This window comes from Nelumbo lutea, chromosome 5 (genome assembly GCF_056320005.1).
Source record: "Nelumbo lutea isolate HS-2025 chromosome 5, American lotus-T2T, whole genome shotgun sequence".
In the NCBI taxonomy this organism is placed as follows: domain Eukaryota; kingdom Viridiplantae; phylum Streptophyta; class Magnoliopsida; order Proteales; family Nelumbonaceae; genus Nelumbo; species Nelumbo lutea.
Genome location: NC_142688.1, coordinates 25,253,316 through 25,265,468, shown reverse-complemented (window position 1 = coordinate 25,265,468; position 12,153 = coordinate 25,253,316). Strand labels below are relative to the sequence as shown.

Sequence of the window (12,153 nt, the reverse complement as noted above, 5' to 3'; positions counted from 1 at the left end):
GGCCTGGGCTTTGATGGCAAGCCGAGGCGCGTAGTCAATATCAAACTCACTCAACTTCACACTCCATTTGACTAGGCATCCAGACGCCTTCAACCTCTGTAGGACTTGCTTGAGAGGCTGGTCGGTGAGCACCCGGACGCTATGGGCTTGGAAGTATGGTTTGAGCTTTCTTTCCGAGGTGACTAGGGCCAGGGCAACCTTCTCCAGGTTTGAGTACTAAGTCTCTACACCTGCGAGGACCTTGCTAGTGTAGTAGATCGGCCTCTGCGTCTAAACTTCCTCCTTTATCAAGACCGAGCTGACCACTTCATCTCCAACAAACAGGTAGAGCAGGAGTAAATCTTCTAAGCTCGGCTTTGTGAGCAAAGGTGGCAAACTCAAGTATCTTTTTAGCTCCTAGAAGGACCGTTCACACTCCTCAATCCATTGGAAGTCCTTTACCTTTTTATTGCTTTGAAGAAGGGCAAGCACCGGTCCGCGGACTTTGACATGAACCTGTTGACATAGTTTTCAAGGCACCAAGGCGAGGCTAAGCAACAAGGGGGCGCCTTGTCGCCTAGTCGCCTAGGCGATGGATTTTTTTAAGTGAAAAATACATATCCTAGGCAGTTCCCTAGGTTCCATAACCATCTTTCCTCAATAACTATCCATAATTTTCATAAGAAAATTATAAACTTCATGTTTATGTCTAGAAAATCAACATATTTATGAGAAGAAAAAGAAGAAAGAAAAGAAAATTCAAAAAATATGGGGACTGAACCCCATTTTTTCAGGTTGTGTTTTGGGTGGAATATTTACAGTTGCTAGACATTGGTTTTATGGATTTTGTGTGGTAGGCTAGTATCAAAGTAGCTTTCAAATCTGATATTTGTTGACTTATGGTGCTGTTAATGGTTGAATATTGAATTATGGTGGCTGTTAGTGTGAGAGATTGTGTGGAGGTAACTGGCAACCGGAGAGTAGCATAAGTGTGTGGTGGTATAGTTTTGTTATTTCGCATCTAGTTTTATTCTATGGCTCAGTCTAGTGGAGAAATATATCAGGGGGTAGTTATGAGTTATGAACCCAGAATTTATGGTTGCCCAAATGACTTCAGTCAAGTTAAATGGTGCAAACTATGTCCCATGGGCCAAATCTGTGGAGGTATTTCTTACTGGAAAAAGCAAAGTTGAAATATATTAATGGCCTAAAGTCATATAGTGGGTCTACTGGGTAAGATGAGTGGGTGAAAGAAACCGCTCAGATTATGACTTGGCTATGGAATAGCATGGAAACTCATGTTAGTGTTAACCTTATGTTTCTGGACACTACCAAGGAAATCTAGGATCATGTGAAACAACTCTGTTCAGGGTAGGACAATATCAGCCTTTGTCTATTGATTTGAAGATCCAACAACAACAACAATGAAAATACTTGGGTGTTGCACATTCCCTTTCAGAGTAGATCTGAGTATGAACCATTCCATGCACAAATTAAGGGTAGTAATGACATTTTGACCCCATAGAAGTATTTTCCAGAGTTAGAAGAGTTTCAAACCCACAAGTTGATAGTACTTCAATGTCTGAGAAGTCTGCATTGGCTACAACTAGAAGTGATAGAGGAGTACATGGTAGGGGTACTGATGTTAGAGGTGGTGGTTGTGGAGTCAAAGGTGAACATGGAGGTGGTAGAGTGGAGATAATTGCTAGGGGTAGAGGTATTGGTGGATGTGGTACAGTGCATTGTTTTAAAAGGCTTACACCTTGAGGCAAGGTGCGCAGAAAAACCAATGGGGACATCAAGCTCTATTAGTTTCTCTTAGTATTTTAGCCCAAGAGTGTTCAAAGCAAAAAAGGGCCAATCAAGTTATTAGTTTCTCTTGGATAAATCAAGTGGAAATTTTTTTCTTAATATTCTAATTTAGCATCCCAAGTTTGTTGTTTATCTCATTTCTTTTCCTAATAAATTCATCTTTTTTGTATTTGTTTTTTTTTTTTTTTTGCATGGGTCAAATCAGCTACATTGTTTCTTTTCTTCCCAATTGTTGGATGACCATAAATCTAATTGTTAAATTTATGATTTTTTTATCAGTAATTGTTATACTTATGATTCTTCATATGAATAATTTCATAAGATTGCATTTTGAAACATAAAAAGTAAAATTCTTATAATTGTTAGATGATTCATTATTATTCTCTTTGATACTTAAAGGTTAAAACTTATTGCTTATAAACTTCTATTTTATGGATATCAGTACCTTCCATCATTCTAGCTTGGTATACTACATCTACATGTTATCTTTATCATTTATAAACTTCAATTAATTTTTTACTTCATTTTTAGGCTTATGCTTTGCCTTTTTGGACTATTACGTCTTTAGCCTTTTAAAACCTTGGTACAGTGCATGAGCGCAACCATTTTGGGAAGAGCATACTGTGAAATTTTGCTATGACCCACATGGTCCACCATCTATCTACATGGGAAAATCATACTTTAATTGGAGAGGATCATGGTACTACTAGTGATGACCCTCTACTTCAAGTGTCGGGAAGGAGAAGGAGATGATATCCATTACACATGATGTGTATGAGAAACTTGACCTATCTTCTTCTGGCAACACTGCCACTCTTGCTAATTCAGGTATAGCATGACTTGTCTTCTTATCCCCTCTCTCCACTTCCCAATCTGTTACCCTAGCCGATGATACTACCTCCTCCATTTTACGTGCTAGTAATGTAACACTTAGTTCTGATTTGACTCTACTATTCATCAATCATTTGTTCTCCCCAATGTTTCCTTCTTTGAGAATGTACCCTTTTCTCTACAGAAAAGTCCCCTTCATCTCCTCCATTTCCTCTACCTCTTCCTATTGTAGAGAATACCTTACAAGCTCCCACTATTGAGGCAACTATGTGACCAAGTGTTCACGGAGTGTACTATAAGGGGCCACAGGGCATCTTTATTCCAACTTTAGATTCTTCCAAGCCATCATCAGTTTCACTATCAACCAATCTACCTGATCTAGACTGCTCATTTCCCTTTGAAAAAGTAAATGTACTTTTACCAACCACTTTGTTTCCTGCTATGTATCTTTTGCTCATTTGTATCCTTCCCATCATAAATTTGTCTTTTTTTCCTCTGTGTTTTTTCCTCATTTTGTCTCAAAGCCTCTTGTGTCCCTTGACTGGAAAAAGAATTCCATGCTCTAGAACCCAACCACACCTGCAAGCTTGCCTTGCCTCCTGGCAAACAAGCAGTAGGGTGCATATGGGTTTACACTATTAAACATCATCCTGATAGTAGTGTTGATTGGTATGAAGCACAAATAGTAGCAAAGGGGTACACTCAGACATATGGGGTTGACTATACTAAGACTTTTTCTCCAGTTGCCAAAATGGGTCGTATATAGGTGATTGTTTCCTTGGTTTCCCACTTTAATTTGCCTTTCTTTCAGCTTGACATTAAACCTCCTGAGTATGTTGCTCAGGGGGAGATAGGAAAAGCGTGTAGGTTAAGGTGATTTATGGTCAGAAAATCACCACATGCTTGGTTTGGTTGGTTTAGTAGTGTGGTACCAGAGTTTGGATTATATCAATGCAATGTTGATCATTCAATCTTTAGCAAAGATACTTCATTTGGAAAGATTATCCTTATAGTATATGTTGATGATATCATTATTATAGTGAGTGATACATGAGGGATTGATTAGTTGAAACAGTTTCTGCAGCAGATATTCTATACCAAGGACTTAGGGTAGTTAAAATATTTTCCAATGATTGAGGTGGAAAGGTCTAAGTGGGGAATCTCCCTTTTACAGCAAAAGTATGTCTTGATTTGTTGGAGGAAATAGGATTACTAGGAAGATACAAATACCAGACCTCTATTGAACAAAATGGTTGAACCATTGTTACATAGAGGCATTTAAAGTGAAGATTTGTAATTCTAGAGAATTGATGCAGTGGATGTCTTGGCAAATCCACCTTATTTGCAATCCTGGCTGAGTCTAACACATATTTTGAAGAGTTAGACACAAGTCAACTCATAGACGTGCATTGACTCACCAATCCCCTCCAAAGGTGGGGTGTCCATGCAACACCGGTTTGGAGAAGCAATTGAATGATAGGCAGTATAACTTGAAACAGAAACTCTCTTCTTTTAGATTCTAACAAAGTCACAATAATTCAAGGACTATAATCAAGACTCCATCTATCTTTATGAATATATAAAAAATTAATTTACTCTTGCTAATCATGTATATACAAGAAATTGTTATTCCTACAAAAAGAAGAAAGTACTGAAATTCACATATAGTGACAAAATAATCTGGCATTCAGTCTTCTCAAATCAACCAAGCTCCAATTAGTAAATTACTTCACATGTTTGAACTTCAGCTTGACAGTAGTGTTGTTTTTCCTACTTGTTCACATTATGATGGTTGGCAGTACCTCTATTATATTCTATATTAAAATAAACCTTCTTTTTGTCCAGATAAATGACCAAAATATGCTTGAACACAATACTGGTATACAAATAACTAGGGGATTATGCAAGGTTCCAGAGAAATAACCTGCTCCAGTTGCTTTATACATTCTGCAGATTTGGGGTCATCAGGGATCAGATTAACTTCTTTCATTGCACATAAAGCTCCAGTTTCCCTATTTGAGTAAAGTTAGTGCTAGCTTTAACTGCAAAAGAAAAAACTAAAACACGAACCATTAGTAGTTACATACCGGTTTGTGGCAACATAAACACTTCCAAATGTACCACTTCCAATGAGCTTTCCTTTCTGCCATTGCCCAGCAAGTGATGATACCTCCACTTTAGCTGCAGACTGATGAAGAAAATATGATGGTGGAGGAGGAAGGGGTAATGGATGGACATTGACATGACCATTACTTTCATGCCACAAAGCTAAACACTCTGGAGAAAGTTTTGGATGTAATGGAGATGCAGGTCCATTTGGACTTTTGACGTTTTGGCTATAACTGTTGATCCTGGGACTACCATTTTCAATACATGCTAACAAAAGCTCTGGGGATAATGTGGGATGTGATGGGGGTGCAGCTCCACTTCGACTTTTGATGTTTAGACCAGAACTGCTTACTTTGGGACTATGAAGTGAATAATGGTCAAAACCAGATAGAGTTTTCTCTGGTGATGTTTGTGAAGAGAATCCTACAAGCAGGTCTAAGGGTGGGAGCTCTGGGGCAGACCAAGTCTGTTGAACTTGAGAATGTATGTAAGGAGGAAAGAGATCACAATTACTCAATCTTCGAGGGCTAAGTGCAGGACTTGAGAACCCACTGGTTGGAGCACTCTTAGTAGGAAAATTGAATATGTAGTTGTCTCGAACCTTATCAACATTATTTGGATATTGAAGCACTATCTGCATGCGATCCTTTGGAGATTTATCTGACAGTATGTCAACATGATCTGGACTCTTCTGGACAGCTTGGTAAGAAAACCTACAACAGTAAGAGACTGTGTTATGATTATTAAGGTCAAGTTGTTTTCTAATAATAAAACCCATATTAAATACAGCAGAAGAGATTAAAACATAGCCATGCGATATATGAATAAATGCCAAGTGGGGGACCTGATGTCTTTTTTATTTTTCTGATCAATAAGGCCCTGCCCTCTTTTGAGGGGTGGCAGCATCTTCAGTCTTCACTCCAGAGTAGATAAGAAAACCAAAGCTTGTATTTTGTTTCTCCCGATTTAGTCCAGTTCTACAAATGCTGGTAGTACCAGAGAAAAAGGTTGTATTTTGATATTTAGATTATTAAACATGATTTTATTCTCCCTAGGTCTATGACCAGGCCTGATGGCATTAATTCCCACCTAGGTGTCTAACAACTCAAGAAATCATGGTCATGAAGCTGAGTTTTGATAGGTGCTTCCTTGATAACCCTCGGCCATTTACCATTTTTAGGTGCAGAGGCATCATAAAGGTGAAAGTGAAACTATATTGATCTATCATGGACTTATTGGCCTTCAGGATTCTTTTACAGTCAAGCTAAGATTCTGTCTGGGCTTTAGGGTCCTGGGCTGATTCACTCTTTGGATAGTAGGTAGGTGAAGTTTACAGTGACTACTAGGTTTCCATTAGGTAGATGGAAGCAATGTTTTAAAAGGCGTGGGAGGTGTACACCTGGAGACGCGCCTCCAAGCGAGGCACCACCAAAACGCCCAAAGGCGTAGGCCAAAGGCGCTAAGCCTCTGAGGCGTACGCCTTAGGTGCAAGAGGCATACGCCCCATACGCTTTTTTCATGAGGCATGCTTGAGGTGTATGCCTCATGCATACATCATGTAAAAAAGACCAAAAAAAAAAGAAAAAAGGAAAAAAGGAAAGGGAAGGGAAAGAAAATGAAAGAACAGAAAAAAAGAGAGAGGAGAGGAGAGGAGAAGAGAGAGAGAGAGAGAGAATGAAAGTAAAGAAAAAGAAAGGGAAGGGAAGAATAGATAAGGGGGAAGTGTCAAGACTGCTGGAACAGACAAACAGAAGGCAGTTAATCAGTTTTACAAGAAAAGGCCACGTCAGCACAACTAACCACCCACTTGTAACAACTGCCTTGTAACAACTGTAACAATCAAGATTGTAAAACTATAAGTAGTAGAGCAGAAAAGGGAATAGGACATTGATTCTTTCAGCATTAAACTCTCTCTTTCTCTCTCTTCTTCCAAGAATTCAAGAGGTTGGCCCCTCGAAGAGCCCTGAGTTAGGTAGGTTCCTAACAATTTGGTATCAGAGCCAGCATGACCAACACAAGAAACACGTCAGTAGACACCCGAGTGGATCAGATGGAGGTAGAGATCCATCGAATGTCTTCAGATCTCAAAGAAATGAAGGAAGGCTTCACTGCTCTCCTCCTTCGACTGGAGCAGGGGGCAACGAACATTGACAGAGGAAGCCAAGAGGAGCGCAGCAATGAAAATAGCCGCAAAATAGGGGCGGCAACAAGAATGGCCAAATTCGACTTCCCCATCTTCTCAGGCGGCGACCCAACTCCCTGGATTCTCAGAGCCGAAAGGTATTTCGATTACCATGAAACACCGCGGCAAGATAGGGTAGCTCTGGCTTCTACACATCTTGAAGGGGAAGCTATCCTCTGGTTTCAATGTTACCGAAGGGGGCACCCTCGTCAAACCTGGGCAGACTTCACAGATGCCATGACTGTCCGTTTTGGATCATCTGGGTTCGAAGATCTTGATGAAAATTTGGCAAACCTGTGGCAGGTGGGATCAGTAAAAAAATACCGGATGGAGTTCGAAAGGCTGGCCGTGAGAGTCCAAGGGTGGACGGAGAAGGCGTTGGTGGGAAGCTTCGTCGACGGCCTAAAAGAAGAACTGCGACTGGAAGTGAAAGCAATGCAGCCCACTTCGGTCATCAATGCGGCAGCACTAGCCAGATTGTATGAGGACAAGTTCAGTCGAGCAAGAAAGTTGCAGTGACCATGGGGTCCCGGAGCAAGAAGGGAGCAAGAACGGACGATAGCACCAGACAAGGAGGAAGAAGTATTGGGCCCAGGCCCACTGGTTCCTTTCAAACGGCTGACCTGGGCAGAGTTGCAAGCCCGTAGAGACAAAGGTCTCTGTTACAACTGCAAAGAGAAATTTGGGTCGGGCCATCGCTGCAAGAAACAACAAGCGTTTCTCCTCCAAACAGATGCCGAAGAGGAAGACGACATCACCAATTGCGGAGAATCCAACCCAAGGTGGGAAATACAATCCAATGGCACGCCTGAAATATCCTTGCAAGCCCTTACGGGACTTGCGTTCCCTCAGAAAGGGAAGGGAAGAATAGATAAGGGGGAAGAAATGAGACCCTTTCAACTAGTGTTATTCATCTTCGTTCTTTTTAATATAAAAGACTTTTATTAAAAATAAGGAAAAATGAGATCCTCCTTCCTCTTCTTCCTCTTCCCCTTCCTCCTCTTTCTTCCTCCTCATCCCCCTCCTCTTAAGGAGGCTTACGCCTCCTTGTGTTCGGGAGGCTTTATGCCTCTTACATTCTGAACTACGCCTCACGCCTCGCATCATGCCTCTACGTCTTAAAACATTGGATGGAAGATGGTGCGATGGTTTGTGGGTTTTGTGCCATCACACTAAAAAGGCTATGGTCCTCATTTCCAAAGAAAAGAAGTCATTCATGTGTATTCTGAAATCAACCATTCAATCAGAAATGACCTTATTAGGGGAGAGGAGGTTGGAAGAACTGGAGAAATTCTTTGTGTTGTGGTCCATTCATATTGGGTTGAGGTTTTATTGTTTTTTGGCTTATTTTGGTTTCACTTCTTTGGCCTTATAGCCTTCCTTCTTGCCCTTATGGAGAAGGCTTCTTGTACTTATCCCTTATTTGTTTCTTAATAAACTCTTCAGGTATATACCAAAAGAAATAAGACAAAGAAATCCAATGCAAAACACCACAATATGGGGACTAATGATGGTTAAAATGATAACTCATGGTTCCCACTTTTTTTTATCAGTAAATATGTATTTTATTAAGATTCAGATTGTAAGCAGTTTATACAACTTGATGAGTGGACTGTTGATCCCCTTTAATCACTCTATTCACCCCTCATTACAGTGTAGCCCAAAATAATTGTTGTCTCAATGCCCCCTATTTTGCTAATCCATCAGCTAGTCCATTTGCACTTCTTCAGACCCATTTAAATTCATCCTCAACCTCCTTTGCAATTTTCTCCACTTCCCTAATCACATGTTTAAACGTCCATGGGGTGTGGCTGCTATTTGTTGCCCATGAAATTACTACTTTTGAGTCCCCTTCCACTTCAACATGTCTACATCTTAGTTGTTTGGCTAACTTTAACCCTTGTAGTAATGCCAATAGTTCAGCCTTCAGCGAGTTTCCATTGCCAATCGGTCTTGAGAACATACCCAAAATCCTCCTGTCAGAGTTTCTTAATACTCCTATTCCTGAGATGCCTGGATTTCCATAGGAGCACCCATCAAAATTCAGCTTTACTTTATTGCCTTCTGGTGGTCTCCACTCCAGCCTTATTTTATCTCTTACTCTCGAAGATTGTGCTACTTTGGACCATGTTCTTAGAATGTCTGCGACTGAAAAGACTTGAAAGCAGTCCAAGGGTTTTATCCAATGGGCTACTTTCACCTTGATACTATTCAATCACTTCCTCTATTGTTCTACTTTTTTCCAAGAAAATTCTGTTGTTCCTCTCTTAAGACTTCTTGGATTAGCACACTTTAGATGTTTTTCTTTGAATTCCCTCTAAGAAATCACTCTACATTATCTTCAATTTACTCAAATAAGTTAGAATCTTCCTACTGTCTCAAATAGACAAACTGATTACCATATTTTAAAAGTTACACTTCTTCTTGCTCTCTTAGTTAAACCATAAAGGTCCAATACCTGTTTTGAGGTGCAATCAAGGGTTTGAACAAGAACATGTTAATGGTGCTGAGAGCAATATCGTGATATTGCAATAATGATGCTATGTTGTAGAGTTGTGTAAGAGAAATTTGGAGGGTTTCCACAGGGTTTGAGGGAATTATAGGTTTAATTGCCATGCATATTATAATATATCTTGAATAAAAGATATTGTGACTTATTTGTGGTGCATTGTTATGCTATTGGCCGGTTAATATGATTTGGTATCAGAGCTCATTATGCCTCCTGGTTTGGGTCATAGAAACGGCCATCATGGAGATCCTGCCGCTGCTGAAAAACCGCAAAGATTGAGAACCGCTGGTGGAGGTATGTCACGGTTTTCAATCAATCCTAGGGCCTCCGGCCTATACGGTATCTTTTTTTTTCGTCTCTTCGTGTAGCACACTGCTACTCTGTACTTGTGAATCAGAACACCTCATTTCAGTGCCTTTATTTCTAATAACCACACCAAAAATGGCGGTAACAAGTAGCAACCACGACAGACAGACAACCACAGAAGACAGAACATTCTTTGGGGAAGCATGGATAGATAAATTGGCGTTCTGTCAAAGCTCATTATCAAGGGAAGAAAAGTTTCAATCGCACAATCGACATTTGATAAATCTAATTGAATAACAAGAAAAAGGAAAAAACAAATACCTCCCGATTGCAAAGGTAGGGAGGATTCCCCGCCCTGTTCCGTCTCCAGCTAAGCTATCCCTTTTATCCCCGTCCTCCCCCTCACCTCTGCTGAGCACCTTCTTAGGGGAAGGAAGAGGAAAGTCCGTCGAATGGGGAGACGAGAATACCGGTTCCCGACGAATAACCGCAGATACATCGGGCCGCGGCAACGGCTGAGGAACCACAGACGAAGACGGTGACAACGATGACCGCCCGGAGAGGATCTCGAGATTGTTGGACGACTTCGAGACAGGCAACGAATTGTGATCGTCGTAGTTATCTAAGGACAAACGGCGGATGTCGAGGTCACTGAGATGGCGAAGCTTGCGCTGTCGTGTGAGACGGGGCTGGGCGTGGGTGACTCGACGGCTCCTGAAGAAGTTAATGTCCCTGACATTATTGCGTTTTTTATGATAACCACTGGATGATTTAGGTGAGGGCGACGACGACGACGAAGGTGAAGAAAAGCTGCTCTGCCACCAATGCATCTCTGAAGTTCGGAAATCATGGTCTGTATGAAGGCAACTCTTTCAATTATTATTAGAACCAACACGACTTGGTTTTATACTGGCTTCCGCCATTAGAGAGGGAATCGTAGCTGAAGAAAACCAATGACAGAGGCAGATATTCGCAATCCTGTCTTCCTTATCGTGCATGACATGAACAACGTTGGGTAGGGGTATGCCTCCACAGCGGCGCGCTTTACGTCGTCATATTTGATACTTCCATCCCAAACGGTAAAGGGAACGTCGTCTTCACTCTTCATTGAATCTCCTCGTCCCAATACTCTTCCAACATAATCTGAGCCGCGGACTGGATCCACCATCTATGAGATGTGCGGACATATTGTTTGAAACGTTTTGAAACACTCCAGATCTGCTACCCACAATTTTGTTCTCACATTTATACCTACGAAACATTGTCGCCGTGTATTGAGAACATCTCCCAGCTGTTATATCACGTCTATTTTGTGTTTCATAATTTAATTATTTAATTTTTTGCTGGTTTAAACTGACGACACGAGATTATTTTATATTTGATTCGGATCTGCTCCTCGTAAATCGCGCCCCACAGGATCACAGTGTAACGGATCCGAATTCTCTTTTCCACTTATTTTGATTTCTTTGATATATTTAGCAGATAAGGGCTAAATATATCAATAATTATTTATTGATAAGGGTAATTTTTTATTCTTAATAGCAATAAAAAATAATATTTTTTATATATTAATTAAAATAGGATAACTTTTTTAGAAAAATATTAAGAAAGGGCATTGTGACAATGTTACTTGTCTTTGTCCTCTTGTCCCTGTATTCATAGTAAGATTCCGGACAAGTAATAACCGGAAATGTTCGTCTGCATAGAGCAAGACAATCAAGGGTCTTCCAGGTTTAGTATCGAAAGCAATTTCAAAAAGATTGAGCCCTCCGCTTGTGAGAACGCTATGACGGAATGCCAGCCAGGCTTGAACTGTGCACGTGAGAAAAAACCAGCAAAGCTTGGGTAGAATGCCGTGACGGCATCGGGTGAGGATGAGCCCTCCGCTCGTATCCTGTTTTGCACACCAACATGGGCGGACAAGAGAAGAAAGAAGAATGAAAGGACAATGGATTCATAAGAAATGGCCGAAATCTTATGATCCTCCGGCAAGCATTGCAGATTGTGGATCTGCAGTCCTCCGGCAAGCAATGGATTAATAAGGAATGGCTAGAATCTTATGTCACAAAACCTCCAGAGGTTCTGTGAGTCCTTGGAGATGGACACTTGGACTGACTGCCGGTTTAATTTATAGGACACGAAGAACATCTCCAGTTATTACTTGACCGGAATTTTATGATTCATTCTGATGAATACAGAGCCAGAGGAGGAAGAACGCCACTGTTCTTTATTGATATTTTTTCAAAAAAGATATTTCATTTTAATTAATATATAAAAATATTATTTTTACTAATATTAAAAACAAAAAGTTGCCTTTATTACTATTCTCCCTTATTTATCAAGCTAAGGCCTAGGGGTACGACCGTACGAGCGCGTGATCAATTGTGTGAAGTGACGAGGAATGGGTAGATTCATGAGAATCATG

The 12,153-nt window shown here is 40.6% G+C and overlaps 1 protein-coding gene across 6 annotated transcripts in view; it reads right to left on the bottom strand.

Moving 5' to 3' along the window:
* LOC148851113 (mitogen-activated protein kinase kinase kinase 5-like) overlaps positions 1–10,994 on the bottom strand; it is a 40,584-nt gene extending 29,590 nt beyond the window's left edge. For all 6 annotated transcript variants that reach the window (XM_088944999.1, XM_088944995.1, XM_088945000.1 and 3 more), the window contains exons 1-3: positions 10,050–10,994; positions 4,710–5,444; positions 4,547–4,634 (exon numbers count right to left, since the gene is read on the bottom strand). In XM_088944999.1, coding sequence (XP_088801125.1) covers positions 4,547–4,634; positions 4,710–5,444; positions 10,050–10,558 — 1,332 coding nt within the window. In that variant the 5' untranslated portion in view covers positions 10,559–10,994. The remainder of the gene's footprint in view (positions 1–4,546; positions 4,635–4,709; positions 5,445–10,049) is intronic.
* Between the last annotated feature and the right edge of the window lie 1,159 nt (positions 10,995–12,153).